The sequence below is a fragment of the Folsomia candida genome, unplaced genomic scaffold, assembly GCF_002217175.1.
Source record: "Folsomia candida strain VU population unplaced genomic scaffold, ASM221717v1 Fcan01_Sc001, whole genome shotgun sequence".
Taxonomy (NCBI): Eukaryota; Metazoa; Arthropoda; class Collembola; order Entomobryomorpha; family Isotomidae; genus Folsomia; species Folsomia candida.
In genome coordinates this window covers 15497529-15518560 of record NW_019091193.1, presented here as the reverse complement: position 1 = coordinate 15518560, position 21032 = coordinate 15497529, and the positions used below count along the sequence as shown (strand labels likewise).

The 21032-nt window shown below is 35.6% G+C and overlaps 4 protein-coding genes across 9 annotated transcripts; 2 read left to right on the top strand and 2 right to left on the bottom strand.

Annotated features, from left to right (window-relative positions):
* Positions 1–146: 146 nt before the first annotated feature.
* On the top strand, positions 147–2388 carry LOC110852900 (ubiquitin-associated domain-containing protein 2). The gene is made up of 7 exons (XM_022101061.2): positions 147–466; positions 546–683; positions 769–982; positions 1055–1204; positions 1288–1456; positions 1526–1648; positions 1757–2388. The coding sequence occupies exons 2-7, from the start codon at positions 644–646 to the stop codon at positions 2081–2083; spliced, it is 1023 nt and encodes a 340-aa protein (XP_021956753.1). The 5' UTR covers positions 147–466; positions 546–643; the 3' UTR covers positions 2084–2388.
* Positions 2389–2404: 16 nt separating this feature from the next.
* LOC110852889 (wiskott-Aldrich syndrome protein family member 2) lies at positions 2405–7945 on the bottom strand. 3 transcript variants are annotated; one of them, XM_035852760.1, is made up of 16 exons: positions 7376–7944; positions 6905–7099; positions 6715–6815; positions 6388–6426; positions 6137–6298; positions 6004–6065; positions 5892–5927; positions 5717–5740; positions 5433–5576; positions 5157–5326; positions 4610–4951; positions 3994–4143; positions 3770–3909; positions 3509–3679; positions 3292–3429; positions 2405–2889 (listed from the first exon to the last, which is right to left on the bottom strand). In XM_035852760.1, exons 2-16 carry the CDS (start codon positions 7036–7038, stop codon positions 2846–2848), a joined length of 1857 nt encoding a protein of 618 aa, XP_035708653.1. In that variant the 5' UTR covers positions 7039–7099; positions 7376–7944; the 3' UTR covers positions 2405–2845. The 3 variants fall into 3 exon arrangements, with proteins under 3 accessions (XP_035708653.1, XP_035708665.1, XP_021956734.1); XM_035852772.1 differs by lacking the exon at positions 4610–4951 and having other exon boundaries at positions 7376–7945; XM_022101042.2 differs by lacking the exon at positions 5717–5740.
* A 278-nt stretch (positions 7946–8223) lies between these two features.
* LOC110863262 (glucose-6-phosphate 1-epimerase) lies at positions 8224–12270 on the bottom strand. Its single transcript, XM_022112521.2, has 11 exons — positions 11251–12270; positions 11022–11132; positions 10885–10943; positions 10776–10809; positions 10628–10709; positions 10485–10538; positions 10287–10395; positions 10130–10217; positions 10019–10038; positions 9872–9944; positions 8224–9789 (listed from the first exon to the last, which is right to left on the bottom strand). The coding sequence occupies exons 1-11, from the start codon at positions 11321–11323 to the stop codon at positions 9653–9655; spliced, it is 840 nt and encodes a 279-aa protein (XP_021968213.1). The 5' UTR covers positions 11324–12270; the 3' UTR covers positions 8224–9652.
* A 1480-nt stretch (positions 12271–13750) lies between these two features.
* LOC110858606 (aryl hydrocarbon receptor nuclear translocator homolog) lies at positions 13751–20698 on the top strand. 4 transcript variants are annotated; one of them, XM_022107453.2, is made up of 18 exons: positions 13751–14250; positions 14337–14391; positions 14844–14921; positions 15004–15090; positions 15201–15271; positions 15444–15509; positions 15619–15708; positions 15791–15860; positions 15949–16043; positions 16133–16174; positions 16256–16556; positions 16673–16818; positions 17202–17352; positions 18207–18376; positions 18535–18758; positions 19352–19429; positions 19504–19594; positions 19668–20698. In XM_022107453.2, exons 1-18 carry the CDS (start codon positions 14223–14225, stop codon positions 19871–19873), a joined length of 2049 nt encoding a protein of 682 aa, XP_021963145.1. In that variant the 5' UTR covers positions 13751–14222; the 3' UTR covers positions 19874–20698. The 4 variants fall into 4 exon arrangements, with proteins under 4 accessions (XP_021963145.1, XP_021963129.1, XP_021963121.1 ...); XM_022107437.2 differs by having other exon boundaries at positions 15435–15509; XM_022107429.2 differs by having other exon boundaries at positions 15001–15090; positions 15435–15509.
* Positions 20699–21032: the final 334 nt, after the last annotated feature.

Sequence of the window (21032 nt, the reverse complement as noted above, 5' to 3'; positions counted from 1 at the left end):
TTTGCACAAGTCGTATCATGTATCATGTTTTGTCAACAACAAAGACTGAGCGAGTGATTGAGCAGATGAAATCTTTCTCCCTGCTGCTGCGCGCTATTCACAATTTGACTCTCACTTTTACGCACCCTCGCTCGCTGCTCCAATTTCACCTGGTGCTGCTCCCAATTAAAAAACACATCTCTTCACGCCGAAGTAGGAGGAACAACCTTGACAATTTTTCGCACTTCTTGTTCCCGTTTTTCACGTCACTCTAGTCTTCTTCTTTGGACTAGACTTGGTTGTTTAGTTAGACAATTGGTAGTCTTAGTTTACTACATAGCTCCTCTTTAACTAATTAGCAAGTACTTTAAACTACAACCTTCGTTTAATTGCTGCTGTTTAAACTGTCAACTGCAAATTTTATTCTTATTTATTGTCAATATTATTGATATGCTGATTTTGCGTGGGATGATGGCTTGTTGTTGTTGTAAGTTTAAAAATAATTATACATGTTTATATATTTATGGAATTTACTGATTTTACTGATTGAATTTGTTGAAAAATAGGAGATCAGTGCACCTCACAGTGAGTAACTATGAACTGTTAACATACACATGCCAAACATTGATTGATCTCTGTACAAAAATACTATTATCGTGTCAGTATGGCGTCGACAATACTTCACCAAAGTTCGAATGGATTTTGTAAGTTTGTCCCTTGTTATATATTTGTGCTTGGTAAAAATTATTTTATGTTATTAGTGATTTGATTATTTCCATTAATTTTCAGATAAAGCTCCAGTGTGTAAAGGTTTAATAGGAAGCATGTTTCTTACATGTACTGCAATCAATATTCCGATGCTTGCCCATCTTCGTCAGTATTTATTATGTGAAGTTCCATCCGTACTCATGACCAAGAGTGCTTGGCGAATCCTTTTCAATCGACTCACATTTGTCTACTCCAAAGACATAATTTGCTCTGCTCTAGTTATTTATTATTTTAGGTATTTACGAATTTTTATAATTAAAAAAAGCTTTAAATTATGCATAAACAATTTTTCCTTGTGTTTCGACAGAATATTTGAAAGAAGGATGGGGTCCAGAAAGTTCTCTTCGTTTTTACTGGGGTCGTGCACAACTGCCACTATGTTGGAAATTTGTGTAATTTTGCTACTGAAATTCTTTGATGTCCAATCTATATACTCCAACCAACTTACGCCAGGACTGTAAGGACTATTGGCTCGATTTTGTATACATATGTTGAATGTAATTCTCAGTATTTTATACTATTAATTTTAATTTCCATTAGATATGGATTTATATTTCCGCTATACGTCTACTACTTTTTCGACATTCCAAGGATTTCAGCAACCTATTTTTGTGGCATCCCGTTTACTAGTAAAACAATCACGTATCTGTTGGGGCTTCAAATTGCGTCTACGTCAACAGCCACTGCTTTATCATCAATCTGTGGCATCGTAAGTAGCACAACACAATAGTTGAGTAACGAATTTCGATATAATCGTGTTTAATTATGTTTTATCTAGGCCGCTGGACTGTTATACAGATACAATTTCTTAAACGTGCAAAAGTGGCTAGTCGTTCCTGAGGTGGTTGGAAAATTATGTGATAAAATATTTGGGTGGCTCCTTCTATCCAGCGAGCCAAAGGTAACGAAGACATTATCGCCATTCGTCATTATTTAGTCCAATATTTATGATACGTATACATCCTACAATTCCTACATATACTTTCACGTATTTTCGTATTGTCTGCAGTATCGTCAAATGGGAGCTACTGTTGAATTGCAACGCCAAGAACAAGCAGACATATGGGAACAACAGTATGCGTACAATCATACACCAGACTTTCGTCAGGCACGAGGACAAGGATTCGCAGAAAGACTGGTTGATGATCAGCCGGATGAGGGTTTAGCCGGATTCTTCTTCCGAAGAAGAGGGCCAAATTTAGGAAATAGTGAACCCTCTCCAGAAAATGTCAGCATTTTAGTTGAGATGGGATTTGAACAGAGTCGAGCTATAGAAGCGCTTAGATCATCAAACAATGATTTGGAGAGTGCGACTAGTATTCTGTTACGTCAGTAATTTGATGTGATTCAATCATTGTTATTTTATACGAATTTGAGCGTTAATTTATATCAAAGTTAACGAAACTATTGCATAATCAAAACTAGTTTTGGTTTAAGGCAACATTTGTATGTCAATGTATGTAGGATAGTTAGTTATACATGCAGTGTTATTTAAATGTTGTAATTAAGTCGTCTTGTTTAAGGGTGCTTGTACTTTTACTGATGAAAGTATCTGTTTGTGATGTATTCCTGTATGAATAATATGATGAATGTTGTATGATCCCATATAAATAATAACTAATAGTTGAACTATGTAACAAAGAACAACATTCCATTATTATGACTGACTCAAAGCACTGTATTTCATTTGTTATCCATAGTCGCATACAAAACACAAACACGTAATATTATTATCTTCTTGTTTCAGTAAATAGTAACACGAGTAAGTAGTGCTCCTATAATATTATGGTTAGGTACATAAGCTTACCATCATATCAGCGCTGATTTAGTAATTTCTAGTCTGAATTTTCAGAGTAATAACTATTTGGCATAAACGTTGTTAAAACTCTACTGACGACACAGTAATTCCAGAGAAAATGCTTTTAGCAAAGCCAAATCCATGGGGGATTTGAAATTACGTTAAATTTTTATCAATTGAGTAGTAATTGAGTCTTGTGGAAGGTAAATCAATTTTCCTTTTAGTATTATTATTATTATTTGTTCATATGGAACTCGTTCGTAAGTGCCCTTTTCGTTAGGCATCATTAGCGTTGCGTCATCAGGCACTAGCTTCATCCCATTGGTCTGAATCGTATTCACTACCTGAGAATCAATAAACCATTACATTAGATTGTATGATAAACCATTGTAGCTATTTAGTAAACCAGTTGTGCAATATTTGATCAACGTAATATTGTTGGAAAGTGGTATGTGCCAGGCTAAGCCTGATGTACCTAAAGCCCAACTTGCAACTCTATCCTGAACTTGCATAATATTTTGAATGATTCCTGAATACCTTTTCATCATATTGAAAATTTCACACCCTTTCTATAATAGTGAATAGGTGATATACATAATATGGCTGAGCTTTAAAATAAACCGGAACCCCAGCCAAAAGCACTACGGATCATCACACTCGTTTCATTCTGTATACATATGCTTGGACTTTTTTGTTGTTGCTAAATTAGATATTTTCAGAATAAATGAATATGGAATAACGTTCACCTGAGCCTGAATCACTGTCTGACATTTCAACTGCGACTCTTCTTGCTAATATTGATGCTACATCTCCGTACGTTCCTCCAGACTTATCTTCTTTACCGTTAGGTTCCTTCTTTGTCTCCACTTTACGCAAATTGATCCCTAAATTACAGATATTGATAAAAAAATATTACAACGCGTACAATGGGAAGTTTATGCTTATGAACCGATAATAGTTTACCGTCACGGATAGCTTTGAGCAATTCTGATCGCCCATCCCAAGCTGGAACGGGGATAACTTTCTTTTCCAATGGCTTCTTTCCTATTCCTCCGTTGCTTAAAAGATTACATTTTTCTGAATTGTTAATATTCAGTGCTTCGCCAATCGGAAATGGTGGAGGTGGTGGGGGTGCTAAATTTTTTATAAAACAAACCAAAATTGATGTTACTAACTACATAAAGATAATTTGCAATTCTTCCTCATCGTGGTTATAATTACTACCTAGATCTGGTGAAGGGGCAAGGTTTTCAATAGAATTATTCATGTGATGATGTAAAGCATCTGGAGGTGGCGGTGGTGGAGGAAGCGAATCCTCGTGTTCATCATCATGCATAGGGGGTGGTGGGGGCATGACTGAAATCCTACAACAAAAATGTATACAACTAAATAATAGAAAATTGGAACCATTATTGTTTAGATAAGTATGTGCATTTTTTTTAAATTACCCATTATGATGCCCATTTATGTGGTTGTGTTCGTTATCTGAAGGTGGTGGAGGGGGTGGAGGTAGCGTGTCTCTGGAGCTCATCATACGTGTTGCAGAACGAGTTGGAGTTACACTTCCAGCAGAATGCGAGTTTAGATTAGGAGGTGTTCTAAAAATATTAAAATTTAGAAAAATTGTCAAGTCATGTAATAATTTCCAACGATTACAAAAACACGAAGTTCTCATTTTGTTGTGTAAAATGAATTTCATTTGTAGTGGACACAGATACAAGGACGAAGATATTACTATTAAATCTGATTATATGGTACCTGTTTTCTTAGTTGACCAATTGGGAACTAATTTGTAACTTTGACTTATTACTAGACTAGTAACTGTTTACTACTGTTGACATATAATATGTACTACTGACGTTTCGGAAATAATTAAATAAAATTATGTCCAACGATATATCAAAACTGTAAGCAAGCATTGCGTATTGATTGAAATTTTCTTGCATTGGCAAAATGCATAATAAATAATGAGAAATAACTCTTGGTGGACATAACAAATGCATACAAAATGGTGGTTTTGGAGCAATATTGCATAATAAAAACAAAACAAAAAACGGTCTATACCCAACATAGTTAGGAGGAGGTGCAGGAGGAGGTTGTGAAGGTCGGAATGCATATCCATTTGTCATGCTATTTGAACTTGGTGTGACATTTATGGACAGCGTTCCATTCCGAGGGGTTGAGCTGGCAGCAATTCCGCTATTAGAGAATCTCGAACTAATGGAGTAAGCATTTGGACTTGGACTTGACATATCGGAATATGCCGGAGGAGGCGTGACGTGCGGGTAGTAGCGTTGCTGGGACTGATTGTGAACTTGGTGGTTGTAAGACTCATAATCATATTGGCTTTGACTAATATTTCTATTCAGCATTGACGAACTTTGGTTTTGCAGGAGGTGGCTTGACCTGTGGCACAAAAGCAATGTTTAGGACATTTTTTGTGGCAGCTATGATGACATTAAATCTATAATAATTAAGTGGTGGCAGGAACTAATACAAAGTGCAAACGTCACAACGTGTAGCAACATGAGCAAATATTTTTTTGATTTGTTATAGTTGAATACAAGTCTTGTTTTTAAACCTGACCTCTAAAAAAGCACAAAAAACTAACCGGTAGTCTCCACGACTATTTGTATCCATCCCATTTCCGTATTGTGACTCGGAATAGCCTTTTTCGATTTCAATGCTTCCAGACCGTGCGACTGACTGTGGTTGTCTATTGTGTATTGCAGAATTAGGATCCTGCTGATAAATAACTCCATCGGGTACTTCGGTAACCTCCTGAGTAGAACAAAGTTCTCAAGTTTAGTGTTGTAAAGAATACAAACAAAGACCTATTTGGTAGTCAGTCAGTATAGTCGCGTAATATTCGTTGAGAGACGATTACCTGTGCAGGACGATGGTATTCTTGACCTTGCATTATGTGTTCCCCTTGTTCGATGGCAATGTGTCTATGGCGGTCTCTGGTATTTGGAGGTTGTCGAACCCTCTTTTTGTGCTTTTGTCCACCCTCTTGTTTTGGCTTGTGAGGCTAAATATTCAACAAAACGTTCAGTATATTAGCAAAAAACATCGTTTGTCACAGTGCATAATATAAGGATAAGCCAAGAAATTGTAAAGAAAAAGTATTAGCAGATGGAATATGTAGTATTCACAAGACCAAAGACTTGCCTCGTGTAGCTCCATAGATTGATGCTTTACCAGAAAGGAATAGAAAGAGGACAGTAATAACAATGCACAATAGATAGATAGATGAACATAAAAATATTTAGAATATTTCAAGATAAAATAGACCCAAATATGAAAAATTCCCAAAGGTTTGTATTTTTAGAAAATGCAGGTATACCTTTTTCACAATTTTATCCGTATCTTTTAACATTTCCTGTCATGTTAAAAAATGCATTAATAATACATTGATTGCCGAGATTTGGGTTTAAATTTGCTTTTGTATTAATTACCTGACGCCATAGATCAAAGAAATAACTTGGATCTGTGTAGAATTTTAAGCCGTCTTTTCCATCTGTAAAGACATTAAGATATGATGGTTGGTCCAGTGTACAAATAGATTCATGCTTTTTTATATAAACTTACCGTCTCTATAACCGTTTAATTTATCAAGTGGAGGAGGTTGATCGCAAACTTTGTAAGTTTTAAGCATTGCGGCTGGCATGGAATATCTTGACACAACTTGTTGGTCAAACGACATTGAGCTTTGAAACGGCTTGGTGTTGAGAGCTTCCTGCATTGAGCCAACTGCGGTATAAGAGAGTTTAATGTTATAATTGTTATTAAATAAGTGTGACTTATTTAAATTGTATTTAAATTGTATTGTGTATTCTTACGTTCATCTTGATTGTTGTCCATTTGAACAACCTTCACAGCTGAAAAGTGAGCAACAAACAAATGAGATTGTACATTATTTGTACAATTATTTAATTTCGCTAATTAAGCTTGGGATATCAAGAAAAATATATAATAGGTCCTATTAATAAAAAACTAACGGAAGGAAATCCTCCTAATTTTAGTAATTTTGGCATTATTGGCATTACTTATCAAAATAACTTTACAACCAACAAACCATTGAAGGACTGGATAGCAATACCCAAAAATATGGACTTGTTAAAATGTACCACAAATCATATATATATATAAATATTTTCATTCTTTACCAAGCCGATCAATTCTTGCTTGAAGATTATTTGCTCGATTTGCAATTTCACTCTCAACTCTTATCAAATTTCCAAATAGTTCTTCTGCATGATGCGATAATCTGTAAACATAAAATCCAACAATTAGTGTTCCTCTTGTTCATTAGTTTCTGAGTCAAAAGTTTGTGGAAAACGAGAAAATTTTTATTACGAGCTCAGTTGTACGATGACATTCGCAAGTGTTCCATTAGACACTGCTTCCAAGTCATTTTGAATTCGAAATCGTTCTGGCAATGTTCCCCTGGACACATGCACAGGTTCCACCCTTCTCATTGGGAGAGGCATGTTTTTAACGTGTTTTTAATGTATGCCAATTCCAGTAATATCCAGCATCAAAACATCACACCTGCAATGCAAAATACATTAAAAATGACAAATGGGTACAAATACCAAGTATTAAATAAAACTACTAAAAACAGACGCCAAACGACACTTCACACTTTGGACAACGAAACCAAAACCAACTCATTAAGTGCTTCCTCATTAACTTTTATAAGGCCTCATTAAACCATCAACTCGAAAACAACAGAAAAGTTTCCAAATATATACTCTAAAAAAATAATCCGACTTTGATTTCGTTAAACTCTAGATTAATTAATGTCACACCCATGAGAACACTTACTCATAATTTCAGTTGTAATCAGTTGTCACCGAACCGACATTAGCAAATGAATTTTTCGCTAAAAAGTATCAAGTTGGGGCGCAGTCATGCCAGAGCTAGCCAGAAAGGACGGAATATTGTTTAATGTTTTATATTCACCACATACACCTTCACAAACTACAAACTAATTAGTTTTTGCTGTATTTAGCAGCACTCTCACATTACTCCCCTTCTCACTCACAGTTATAGTTTAAAGAGCTCAATTTTGTGGGTTTGTGTTGAGTAAACAAACATTGACTGACATCATTAAGTTTAGCAGCAGTGTGTAATGAACTGACTCAACTTCCTACGAGTACTATTTACTCCCTCCTTGGTGAGGAACATTGTGATAAAAAACCTTTGGCGACAAAATTAGCTAGTTTTTCAGTGTTGATTTGACGATTAGTGCTTATCTTGCGGAGAGAGGGGGATTGACAGTTGGACGTCTCCTGCTGACGGTGGTGGTGGTGGTTAACGGATGAGAATCAGGAGGATGATAATTTTCAGAGATTCCTTCACTCTTCGATTCTCTCTCCTCGGTGCCTCTAAATGCCCGTGAATATATGCCGTGGGTCTGGGCTCAACACTGCAACTTCAGCCCAGCAGATGGGGCAATGACACTCACCACTCGGAGAAAGTTGTTCCAATTTTTCCCCTCTCCATCTTGTTCTTGAAAGTATTGAAAATCGGATATGGATCCGTTCTATTCTTAATTAGTCCCAAAAATAATTTATGAATAAAAATGCAATTACAGTATTCAGCAGAATGCTCAAAATTGTAGCACAAATAAATGTATGTACAGGTAGGTATTGACCATGTTTTAACTCAGGTGTAAGAAGAACAATCAATATAGTATGCATTTTATTTACAGTTGTAAATATTTACATAAAGACATGAAATAGTACAATTGCTACAATACAATAGTTTAATAATAACATTTTTTATCGGGTTCTACATCTATACATATTTTCGAACACTGAAATGTATTAAATAACACTACGAACGAGCCTATGGTATTTATAAACCTGATGATTATCTTGATTCAAAAAGGAACTGCTGTTTGTTGTATGTAATTTGCATGTCTAAAGTTGCTGTATATCACTTATTAGTTTCAAAATGCATATCAAATCTGAATACCTACATAATATGTATGTAGGTAATTACATATTATGTAGTTACCTATGTTCTACTAATGCACTATTGCATAATAATCTGGCGTCTACCGGGTAATTATTATTGCTTTCTTTGAATTACATATTCACAGAAGAAGAGACGGAAGAGTTTTTTGTGGACATCAATGTTAATTCTTAAATATAGGCCTTGGTTGGTTGGTTGGTTGTTGGCATTTTATAGTTTTAGGACTTATCCTGAGCAATATTGCCGTATTCATTAAATTCATGTACATCCAACTTTTAATAAGTATCTAATGGTGTACAAATCGTGTAGCATGTATGGGTAACAAATTAACTAGAAAAGTCATCAACTCATGGAAAGAATTTGCAATACAAAAATTAACTAAATCAACTGTAATGAAAATATGCCTTAATAATAATAATACTATTTGTGACTCCAGTAGTTCTAAAATTCCCCATGTCTTGAATCTCTTATTTGTCATGCCTTATTGGTTTTGTATTCATTAATTGTTAGTAACTAGCTTAGTTGTAAGTAGCTTGCAAATGTTGTAGCAAATAGAGAGGAACATTATGGTAAATGTAAATTCGTATCATTCCGTATTCATTTCCTTTATACCTAGTTATTTATGTCTTTACAAGGAAAAGGGAGTGAACGAAAATTAAGTTTCATGTGTAGTTTTTTAAGATTTTTGTTCGGAATATTTTTGTCGTTGGTGATGATGAAGGGTGTATAATTTATGAGAACTATGAAGTTTTTTAACCATAAGAACTAATTCAACTCGGGCACAAACGACGAAACGACAAACTATGCAATTGGTCTGGTTGGAAAGATTACAAGTATTTTTCTGTATGAATGTATTGTGAGGCCTATCTAAACCCAGTCCTGGCCTCTTACTGAATAATATTCTGGTTATATTAACTGTCGAAGCTAGTTTTGCAAACTCTCTCATTCCTTCTGGTTTGAATTAATGAAAGATTGGAGAAATGTGAATAAATGTGTATTTTCTAAATTAATTAACATTTGGTTAATTTGGTAGTGAGTGACTGCACAAGCCATCACGGTTTTGGTAAAATCATTACCAAGAAAGATGAGCTGTTTATGTATAACATGGGCTGCTCATTTGTCTCACATTACTTGTAGAATTTGTGACGCTTCAAATGCAGTCCCAGGCAAAAGGATCACAGGGGAAGAAACGTGACCTGCTTCCAAACACACCATGTTTGGGTACTCGTCATCCCCAAAGTCAGCCAACTCCTTGGCCCCTGAAACATTAAGGCTCAATTATGTATATTAAGTAACTTTACCATTCCATACGAAATGTCGCTTGCAAAAAATTTTACTAACCAGCTTCCCAAGGATTCCAGAGAACCGTGTCAGGGAAGTTATATTTCTGAACACGCATTTTTCGGCCGGACACCTAATTTTAAGTAAAAAATAAGAAATAAGAAATAACATTGAAAACATTAAAATGTAAAAATATTATAACCTTACCACATTTGTGATGATATGCTCTGAAAGTATTAGAGTACAAGAGCATTCAGATACACTCCATAATACTCATGATGATAAAGACGGAAAAATTATATGTATGTGTATACATACCTTGCGGAGTATTCTGATAAATACGGTCTGTCCATTCTGAAATTTGGACCACATCACGGCCTTCTTGGTAAATGGTCGAATCTCTCGTCTGAAAAATGAATAGGTTTTCATTGTCGTATTCCATGATGATTGAAAATCTGAATTGACAAAATATAACCTTATCAATGAATGTGCATCCATGTAATCCCGTGATTTGACAACGGCGTACGTCTGGAACTTTGAAGTAAGTATGAAGCAGTAAGTTGAAGCTGAAAGTGAGATCTTTGCTGTAAAACAAAAAGAAGCTTTTGTCATATATTGCGTTGGGTTAACATTATCTCAGAGTAGTCAATACAATAATACAATAAATATTAACCTGGGGTTGTAGACGCAAATGTTAAAGTGTAGTTCTTTCTCTCTGAGTATTAGTCTACACAGAAATATGAATGGAATCCACGAACAAGTAGGCCGAGTACAAATAGTAAATATGCACATATGCTCAAAATGGTAAGGTCATACCGATAAGTCAGCCTAAACGGGAAGTTCCACATGGACCTCGTGAAATCCGAGTCCATAAGAGAGAAAACGGCTTCAACGTCCCCTGAGGGTGCATAATCGCTCGAATTGGTATTATTATTACGTAATATTATTATATTGTCTCAATTACCTGAGGGTAATCGGTCTGGACTCTTTTCCAATGTCTGTAAGAATAGTTAACCAATGTAATGATGGGCAGATTTAATTAATTGGAAGTGAATTAGTCGACATGTACATACCCACCGAATAATCCGAGCAAATCCATGCTGCGGTCCATAGTTCCATTGTCCAAATTGTGCTACATTACATATTTACAAGTTTGTACTTTGAAAAAATTCTATCATTTATTGAATTGAATAATAATTTAATTAATTACGGAAGACGAAAGGTATTCCTCCCCGTATAGCCTTCTTCCCATCGAATTGTGCCTGCTTGGACACAAAAAGTTGTTCCTGGTTATTGACTCTCCATGAAACAACGGTTGCACCTTGAAGTTTAAAGAAATATGAGACACAAATAAATATGTACTTAATCTGTACATATTAAGTTATCATAATGTGATGTCATGTTCTTATTTTATTTTGTAGAAAAACGCGCATTTTTACCATGCAAGTTTATAGTGACCGTCGTGTTATTCCCCCGGTCCAAGACGACCACTGAAGTCGGAGCAGCCATCATTTTGAAAACCAGAAAGTTCCCAAAGCAAGACTAAAAGAAGAGTCTAAAAAATATAAACGGTGAAAGTTTCTTTCGTCCGAGGAGCCAACAAATGGAGATTCTTAGTGATCGAAATTGTAGTTCGCATGTATCACATTCTTTTTTATTGGGAATTCTGGCCACTAACAAGAATGCACAAGTTGTGTGTATTTTTTTAACTTTCACCACTGTACTTTGTGTTCACTTTTCGTTGTTCTGCAAAATCTCGGAATTTTATTGTGAAAGAGAAGCCAAGAAGAATATTTCTAAGGCTGACAAACAACGAACTTGTTATTTTGTGTTTGTAATGATGCCCATGTGCATGAACGAGTTAAGACGTCAAACTAAGCTGTGGAAAAATATAATGCTTCTGTTTTATCCAGATTCCTTAACATTTGTTAATACGAATGAAACCAGTTCAATGAGCAGTACACATACATATGTACATAAACTTATGTACATACAAGAATTGTACGTGTGTACGAGTCTAACAAATCCCTATGTAAAGCAAATAATACTGTAACGTAATGGGAAGTAATTGTGGTGTATGGTGATTGAATGGATTATTATTTAGGGCTGATGCTGCTGCGCTGGTGCTGGAGAGAGGTGGACAGTTGATTTGTATATGACTCGTCTTGAAGCGTCTTTTATATTGCAAATGTAGGAAAAACTTTGTTCAACAATTCAGTGCGCGTATCTGTCTTACTAATTTATCTTAATGCTTCTGATTCATGTGTGTTTTCCACTTTGAGATAAAATGTCTCAAGTCTGAAAACTTGTGGTGTGTGTGTCCCAGTCTGCGCTGTAGTCAACTGCTTGGCAAGGCACAGATAGAAGATTTTGAAAAAAGTGTGAGAGGTCTTCAAGGGAGGAGAGAGACATATTAAGCCATCAGCAGCAGAGCAGTAGAAAGAGATGCGATATAGGCCAGGGTGAAACGATGAAAGATGTTATAAGTGCTCAAGTAGTCGTCGTCGTCAGTATTGGTTGAAGAATAAAAGCAAAGGCATTCATATTGCATATCAGCATTAAGGAGTACAGACTGCATTGCACTGCTGCATATCCTTGATTCGAAGGAGCTTTTACTCTCTTCTTCTTGTTCATATTCTTCTTGTCTGCCTCTCGAGAGTTTCCATTTATTTCCAAGTTGGGCCAAATAAGAACGAAATGCATTGCATCACGTAATGATCTGTGGAGTTCTCTGTCCGTTCTGCCGTTCTCATAAAAACGATCCGTCGAGCTACGAACGAACGAGAGAGAAGCAGAGAGAAGTGAGTGAATGTCTTTAAAAGTCTTCTTGGGGAGACTTGTAAAAAATAGCTTGGTTTCCATTTTGTTCATCTGTCTAATCACGAATGTGGTGGTGTGTTGTTGGGTAGCAGCAAAGCAGTACCTCCATCATTTATTTTCTATTCAAGGCTCGTCCACTCAATCTCAAATTGTAGAGAAAGGTCTGCATTCGTGAGGCGTTGTTGTGCATGAGAAACACTTTGTCTTCTTATGATTCATCTCAGCCGAGAGCAAAGCATAATCCACCTGATCTCAATCATCCTGTCATTAGGGATCCGTCTTAACTTTAGTCAAGCCAGCAGACTTAGCTTGTGATTATGACTGACTGACTTGTAATGAGGTAATATGCACATGAAAAAATTACTGTAAAAACTTTTGGAATTTCCATCTCGTCCAAGAGGCCATCAAGGGAAACTGGAATTTCCATTTCAAAAAGAATTCGATAAGGATTAGATAACACGAGAAAATAAAATAGAAATGATATAATTTCTTGCATCATGGTGAAATCATTATGTATTCATCCTAACTAAATGATCAACCAATACGAAAGTGTTCATATAAATTCTTGTACAAATATCTCTGGGGCTACACTTGGAAACTACATTTTGACATGTTTTGAGTATGAATTCCACGAATTCTCATAATTTTTGGAAATAAGAAAAATGAGACGAGAGAGGAAAAGCAAAGTGTGTGTATGTGCATACAAAGCTCCCGACTTGCACCGACCGCATCTATGATTGCGACTGACTGAGCTCCCCCTCCATCCAAGTTCACATAGTTTTCCTTTGTCATCCACCCCCACCCCCCAGAAACCCACATAGAACAGTTGGAGACGAAATCGTTGCATAAAAAATTCCTGCTTCCCTGGTCCAAACATTGGCGAATTTTCAAACTCGTGTGAACGTCTTGGTAGCAAAGAGGGGAACTCACATAGTCAAAGTGAAGGGGATCGAATGCTTATTATTTGCTCCTTCGTGATAGTCGTACGGAACGTATAATTATGTCGGGTCCTATTATGTATATGCACACAAAAGCACTATGTGCATGTCAGTGCTGGTGATCTTACATGAAAACACCTTATGTATTATACGTATATGCTCGCAGTCGCATACATATGTGTAGCATAATAACACATGAAAGGATTTAAGATCAAAAGGCATCCCCCACACAACAACACACCCGACGAGCTCTCAAATAACACACGGCTGAATGAAATGTAATATTGCATCTGACCGAATCGACGAGTTTAGTAAAAGACGGTCTTATTTACCCCAAGATTCTACGATTCGTGTATTTACTGCAGCTCAGTTATTAAACATACCTTTTCCCCTACTTTTCCCTGTAATTCAGGTTTCTGCTGCTGTTGCTGCTGGGGAAAATTACTAGCTTATTATTTTCACTTGGTCCTTCTCCACAGGAAAGTGCTTGCTGCTCCTTCCTGTTCTTGAAAACATTTCATCAAGAAGACGGTTACAAAATTACAAAATCTATTATTTGTGAGTGCATCAAGTGCTGCAGCAGTGTTCGAAATTATTAAACAAAAATTCGATGAATACTATTACCTATTACCAATGATTAGCCTAGTGTTCTGATGGCTGCGGTTGCAGACGATTTTACAGGTTATTATTAACACTATTTTTAGTGCAATTATTAATTAAGAGAGTAAATTACGAATCAAGTCAAATTATTGATCATTCGTTCACAGGATTTGATTCTAAAATACTTGATACACCATCGCAATCAAATATTATTTTGGGAGGGTAAGTTATGCTTATGTATTAGATGTGCATTTAATGAAAAACCGGAAGAAATTCATTGACAAAAAGTGTAGTATTTCACATATATTGTTGTATTCATCTGGCAATCGTCAAAATAATCGCATAAAAGACATCAACATCATAATAATAAATCTTAATGAAAAGGGAACCATTCATTGTTGAGACTGAATTATCATGGTTGGTAATGTACGAGCGAATAATGTGATGTTAGCGTATTAAGTCTAATGCTTTCTTATCTTTTATCGTTAATTAGAGATAGGTTAGAAGATAACTTAATGAGGACCAATCTTAGATTCTGTATAGGATAAATGTATATGAAATAAATATTGGTCGGCCAATATGGATTTCTAGTTAGATTTTTTCAAGGAATAGTTGAATTAGGACCTATTTTAATGTACAGTTGTAGAACTAAGCGTTATCGGCTGGTTTTATAGTTTTGACGAGGAAAGTAGTGACTCGAAATACACCAGAATGGACGACGAGAACATTCAAGACAAGGAGCGATTTGCAAGGTATTAGAAATCTCATGATGTATCCTTCGAATTCACGAACTGCTGGAAATATTTTGTCGATTCGTATTTGAATTTAATGCAGGGAAAATCACTGCGAAATTGAGCGGCGTCGTCGCAACAAAATGACTGCATACATAACTGAACTTTCGGATATGGTGCCCACGTGCAGGTAAAAGTTACAAGTTTGTATTGTATTGCTTTATTTGCAAGAGTTTATTTGGAAGATATGTAGATTTGGTCTCAGTGTAATTACTGATTTTCTGCACTAATTTATTCTAGTGCACTTGCCAGGAAACCAGACAAACTGACCATCCTAAGAATGGCTGTGGCCCATATGAAAGCATTACGTGGTAAGTGACCTTTCCATGCACACACCGAGTATCTCAGACTACGAAGTATATTCTAAATGTTCCAAAAAACGTTGAAATTTATTTAAACGTCTGAGATATGCTAAGTTTACAATTTTATTACATTTCGAGCACCCTCTTTTTTGTGGAATTTGTATTTTTGCTGATGGGGCAGGTTCGAATAATCAAACACCGGATGGAACATACAAACCGTCTTTTCTTACGGACCAGGAATTGAAACGTAAGTCTAATTCGATCCACATTTCAGCATTTTCACAAGCATTACTGTTTCCCTATGATAGATCTGGCTGGTGGCACAATCTAATTATTTTATTTTATTGATCCTAAAGATCTTATTCTTGAAGCGGCGGATGGCTTCCTCTTCGTCGTGGGATGCGACACTGGTCGAATTATTTACGTCTCTGACTCTGTAACCCCAGGTATTTATTCGAAATTTAACCATTTTACAATCATAACTATTACAATACTGCAATACTTATGTTTATAATATGTATATTATAGTTCTCAATCAATCTCAACCAGAGTGGTATGGCTCCTGTATTTTTGATCACTTACATCCCGAAGATGTCAGGTATTATTTCCTTACTACCCTAGTAATACTACATATTTATTAAAATTATCACTTATGATGGCTCACAAATCGTTCTTATCTGAAACAGTAAAGTGAGAGAACAGTTGTCAACCCAAGAACCACAAAATACTGGACGGATACTTGACTTGAAGACAGGCACTGTAAAAAAGGAAGGGCACCAATGTATGTATTGAGAAATTATTCTTGCTTAATTTGTATTTCTTAAATAAGAGGTAACTTTATAAAGATTATTTTGTTTTAAATAATGTCAGCTTCCATGAGATTGTGCATGGGCTCCAGGCGTGGGTTTATCTGTGAGTGTTGTTTTAATAATTATGGATGAAGAACGAGTCCGTTTAAAAATTTGTGCTAAAGCGAAAGGTCTTAATTTTTAGGTAGGATGAAGGTTGGAAATGTACATCACGAATCAATGACTGCAGGGCATTTAAATCGTCTCCGACGTCGAAATACACTTGGGCCGTCCAGAGATGGACTAAATTATGCTGTTATACACTGCACAGGATACATAAAAAACTGGCCCCCTTCTGGCGTCAGCATGGAAAGGCCAGGCGAAGAACCAGATGCACATTCTACATCTCATTGTTGTTTAGTTGCAATTGGTAGGTTACAAGTGACTTCATCTCCAAATACTGCAGACATGTCCGCATCTCAGTCACCCGCCGAATTTATTACAAGGTTAGTGAGTTAACAAAAACGAATTAAATATTTTCATCACAAACATTTATGTTAATACAATTAATGCGTGTTGAGAAATTATTATATTAGTGTGTATTTATTTATCTAATATTAAGACATTCCATCGACGGTAAATTCACCTTTGTCGATCAACGGGTAATGGGTCTACTGGGCTACACGCCACAAGAACTTTTGGGAAAATGCTGCTTTGATTTTTTTCATCCTGAGGATCAAACGCACATGAAAGAGAGCTTTGAACAAGGTAAGAGAAAAGAGACTATATACATACATAATTATAAAACAGAGTGGAATCTTAACGTTAATGCATAGAATACGTCAAGTTATATTTTCTTGATCACCTAATTTAACTACACATCACAGTCAAAGATGTTATAGGTTGAATTACAAAACAGAGCGAAACAATAATAAATTGATTAAAGTATATTCGTCGTAAAATATTGCAAGATATTCCATTTAGGACAGATTTTATCAAAACGGCGACTGTTCTACAGTCCTATGCTAAAGTACACTTGCGGTCATAAATGTATGCGTTGCTCGTGTCAGTTACCAGTAATCTAGCCGTGGAAGAAATTAAATGTCGTTATTTTGTGTGCCTCGATATGAATATATTTTATGTCTTTGCAGTATTGAAGCTGAAAGGACAGGTGATGTCAGTAATGTATCGATGTCGGGCAAAAAACCGAGAGTGGGTCTGGTTAAGAACATCTGCTTTCGCCTTCATTAACCCATTCTCTGAAGACGTCGAATACATCGTATGCACGAATACATCTGCCAAGTAAGTGTCGGCCAGTTTTATACTGCTCTTATCAACTTTGAATGAATGCACATATAACTCACTCGTGACACGCTCTCATCACTGCACCCTCATTTTCAATCACCATTCAAAATGCAAACGGTGTGACCCTTATATAAATAAGTACGTACTCCTTAATCGGGTTAATGTTCACATCATATTCAATTTTCAAAGTGCATTATAATAATTGTGGGAAAAAAGGCAACAAAATTATTAAATGACTGATTAAGATCAGACCCGCTCAACCCCTCTTTATCCTAATACATACATACATATGTGTATATGAGGTTCTATATAATATGCATGTATACGTGGATTCATGTATACTATAGTATATATATTAATCCTAAGAATTAATAATATTCATCTTACGTTTCATCAATGCGTTTAAAACAGTGAGACACGAAATATAAGAATCACCACCCCAAATCCTTATATAGGATTATTAAATATTAGAATCTCTCCTTGTCCAATTAAGGGAAGGAACCAAAGGGAAATAACTCATTTCCCTGATAGTAATTTTAGTATTTAGGATATGTCATTTTTATTTTCTAGATGAAATGATTAGATGAAAGATAAGACGCTTTCCCTAAAATCACACGATAAAAAGTGTTGGAAATAACGGTTTCGTGTGAAATGTTTATAAAAACTCTAACCTTTTATTGGATTGAGAGAATCAATGATTCGTAGAGTTGTGAAAAATGACATCATTTTGCGAAAACATTACGTATAAAGATATAATAATAGTAGTAACAAATAAATTGTTGGATGCATTAGTATAGTTAATACGTGTGCATGCATAGATTACATAAGAATTTTCATGTTTATATTTCCAGAGCACTTCAACATTCTCATGATGGGACAACTCCTGGGGATAACAACAATCCAGGCGACCATACCGTTACTCCGGCGTTTGCGACACAACCAGGCCTCGACTATTCGATGCAAAGATCACCCCGAGATGCATTGTACCCTCCGCCTCACATGGTTTCATCCCACATTCAAAGTAATCCTTGTTAACGTTTTTCATTCATGTTGATATCAAATATACAAGTCATATCGGCAGCATTTGCATGAATAAGAAAGATGTGCAGTCAATGCGTACCTTTTTTTTACTACATATGTAGATATTAAAGAGTTTGAAATACTTATTAACTCATGCAGGTACGCGAACTGGAAGTGCGAGCAGTTACAGCTACGAGGGTGGTCAAAGCAGTTCACCCATAAGCTACAATTCTCCAGCTCAGCCTGCATCGTCCAATGCAACTGGATCTACGGATTCAACTCCTGGAGGTGTCTTAAATCGTGTTACGACTAAGGCAACTACGAGTCCCACGCCTGGACAAGTTGCTTGGAGTCAAACATCACAACAGCAGCACATTAGACAAGTGAGTTTATAATTTAGTGCTTATAATTTTTTTTCGTGGGCCATGATATTTGCTTAAAACTGGGACCTCCTGCAGTTTATGCCGTGCACGACTGTATTAAAAATTTTACGAGTCTTTCATTCAAATATTTTCTCAAAATGTGGTGATTGTCATTACTCTGAATGGCTAACGACTTCAGCTTCATTGGTATGCAGTTCAGCTTGCAGGACAAGCTGTCTTTCATATGTAAAAATATGAAAGTTGTCTCATGTTTATAATTTGCACGAGTGGAATAAAAGTCACTAGATCCATACTTTCCTAAATTACTTTAGTTTAATGAGCAATGAAAAACGAATAAATGAATAACGTGAAATTTTACAACATGGAACAACATAAGCATTTACAAACTAATGTTGGTTAGTTAAAGATCCAAAGTACTATAGTACTGGCTGCTATAATCACAGTACAGAAAGTATTAATTTAAATCCACTGGGAGGAGTGATGTGCATAAATGCACAGGGTTTATTTTGCATGCTATCATTAATTATGAGGCTTATTATTATTTTCGTCATAATAATATCATTAGTTACAACGTAATTGTTTGTCATTTCTAGTCTGGGTCAGAAGGATATCAGCAACAATATAATCAGTTGAGTCCGAACCGATCTCCTAGTGGTCCAACATACACACAGGTAAAGTGAACATTTATTTCTATTTTGTATGATGATGGTCATCTGAGTTTAAAAATGCATGCTCTGTCTCTCAGTTGAGTGGGGGATCTGCACGACCCGCCCCTGGTGTAAATGTCAATGCACCAGGTCAGCCCAATTCTTATCATCCACCAACTACTGCTCAAGGTTTGTCAAAAATGAATTCTGAACCTAAACACTACGATATATACAATATATGCAATAATTATTGTTGTTGCAGGAATGTGGCAATGGCAAGGCCAAGGGGGACCAACAGATGGATCACCTTCAACGACTAATCAAGGTGTTCCCCAACAGCCTGGACCTGGTGGCCATTCGCAAGGAACCGGTGAATTACAGGACATGTTGCAGATGCTTGATCCTCACTCTCACACTGGAGCAGCCCCATTTGAAGATCTTAACATGTTCAACACTAACTTTGAATGATTCCTTGTATATCAACTGAAAATTAGTATCCATATCTTTTTTTAAGCATGCGTAAATAGATAATGAACAAGTGGGTAGCATATCACTCAGGATATCCTCAGCAAATGTGCACATAGAGTAGGACAGATCGTTTAAATTTTGCAGCTTTTCAGAATGATGGAATGGAATGAAGTGAAATTACAAAATTAGTTATTACAAAATATACTGTTTCTTATCTGTATTTAATGGCGTTTAATTATTTTGTCAGTATGGTTGACTGTAAATGTGGAATGTGTTCCTTTTTGATGTAAATTGTATACAAGAATTATACATGCTTGAATATGAGCTGAACTTTTATTAGGGTAGATTAGATTTAACTTCAGTTAGTACAGTGGGTCACACGGCTTTGTTGAATTATACATATGTACATATTTAGGACTTGTTAACAAATATTATACTATAATAATAATACACGTACAACGTATCATAAGTCTTATTTCTTGAAAACACTGGGTTGGTTGGTAAAAAAAGTAAAAATGTGAATACTTTCCCCAGTATTCTAAGGAAAGTTCTCATTTCTGACTGATGCGTTTTTAATGGAAGATTATAATTTTACTTAACATTTTGTTTCAAATTTAAGTTTAAATCGTGTACCAATTATATAAATATGTACCAGTCGTAAGAATTTAATGTATGTAGGTATACAACCTCTTTTTGCATATTCTCGCATTTAGGTTTTTGAATAGCATTAAATTTTTTGAGTAAACTTGTATGTAAAATACACATATTATGTATACTAAATTTAGTATTGTGAATAAACCAAAGGTCAATCCTATATGTAAAGTTGAAGGTGTGTTCTTTTGTCTCCTCCAACATTAAGTTTCAGTCGTCTTAAATTTTAAGACGACGTTATTTTAAGCGATTGCGGGCACAATTTATATTAATTATTTGACTGTTATTTGTTTGAAGTATTAACTTATTTAGTTTCATTTCCACAAGCGACAATATTAACCGAGATAAATTATCAAAAAATGCACGCGGTACGTTTTCATGCAACGGCACACATCTTCGAGCAGACTTTACTTCCTTCTTTAGGGAAAAGATCAAAGAAAGCTCGCTAATATGCAACTCGAATTTTTTAAAGATAGGATTATTTATTTAATTTAAATACAAATACATT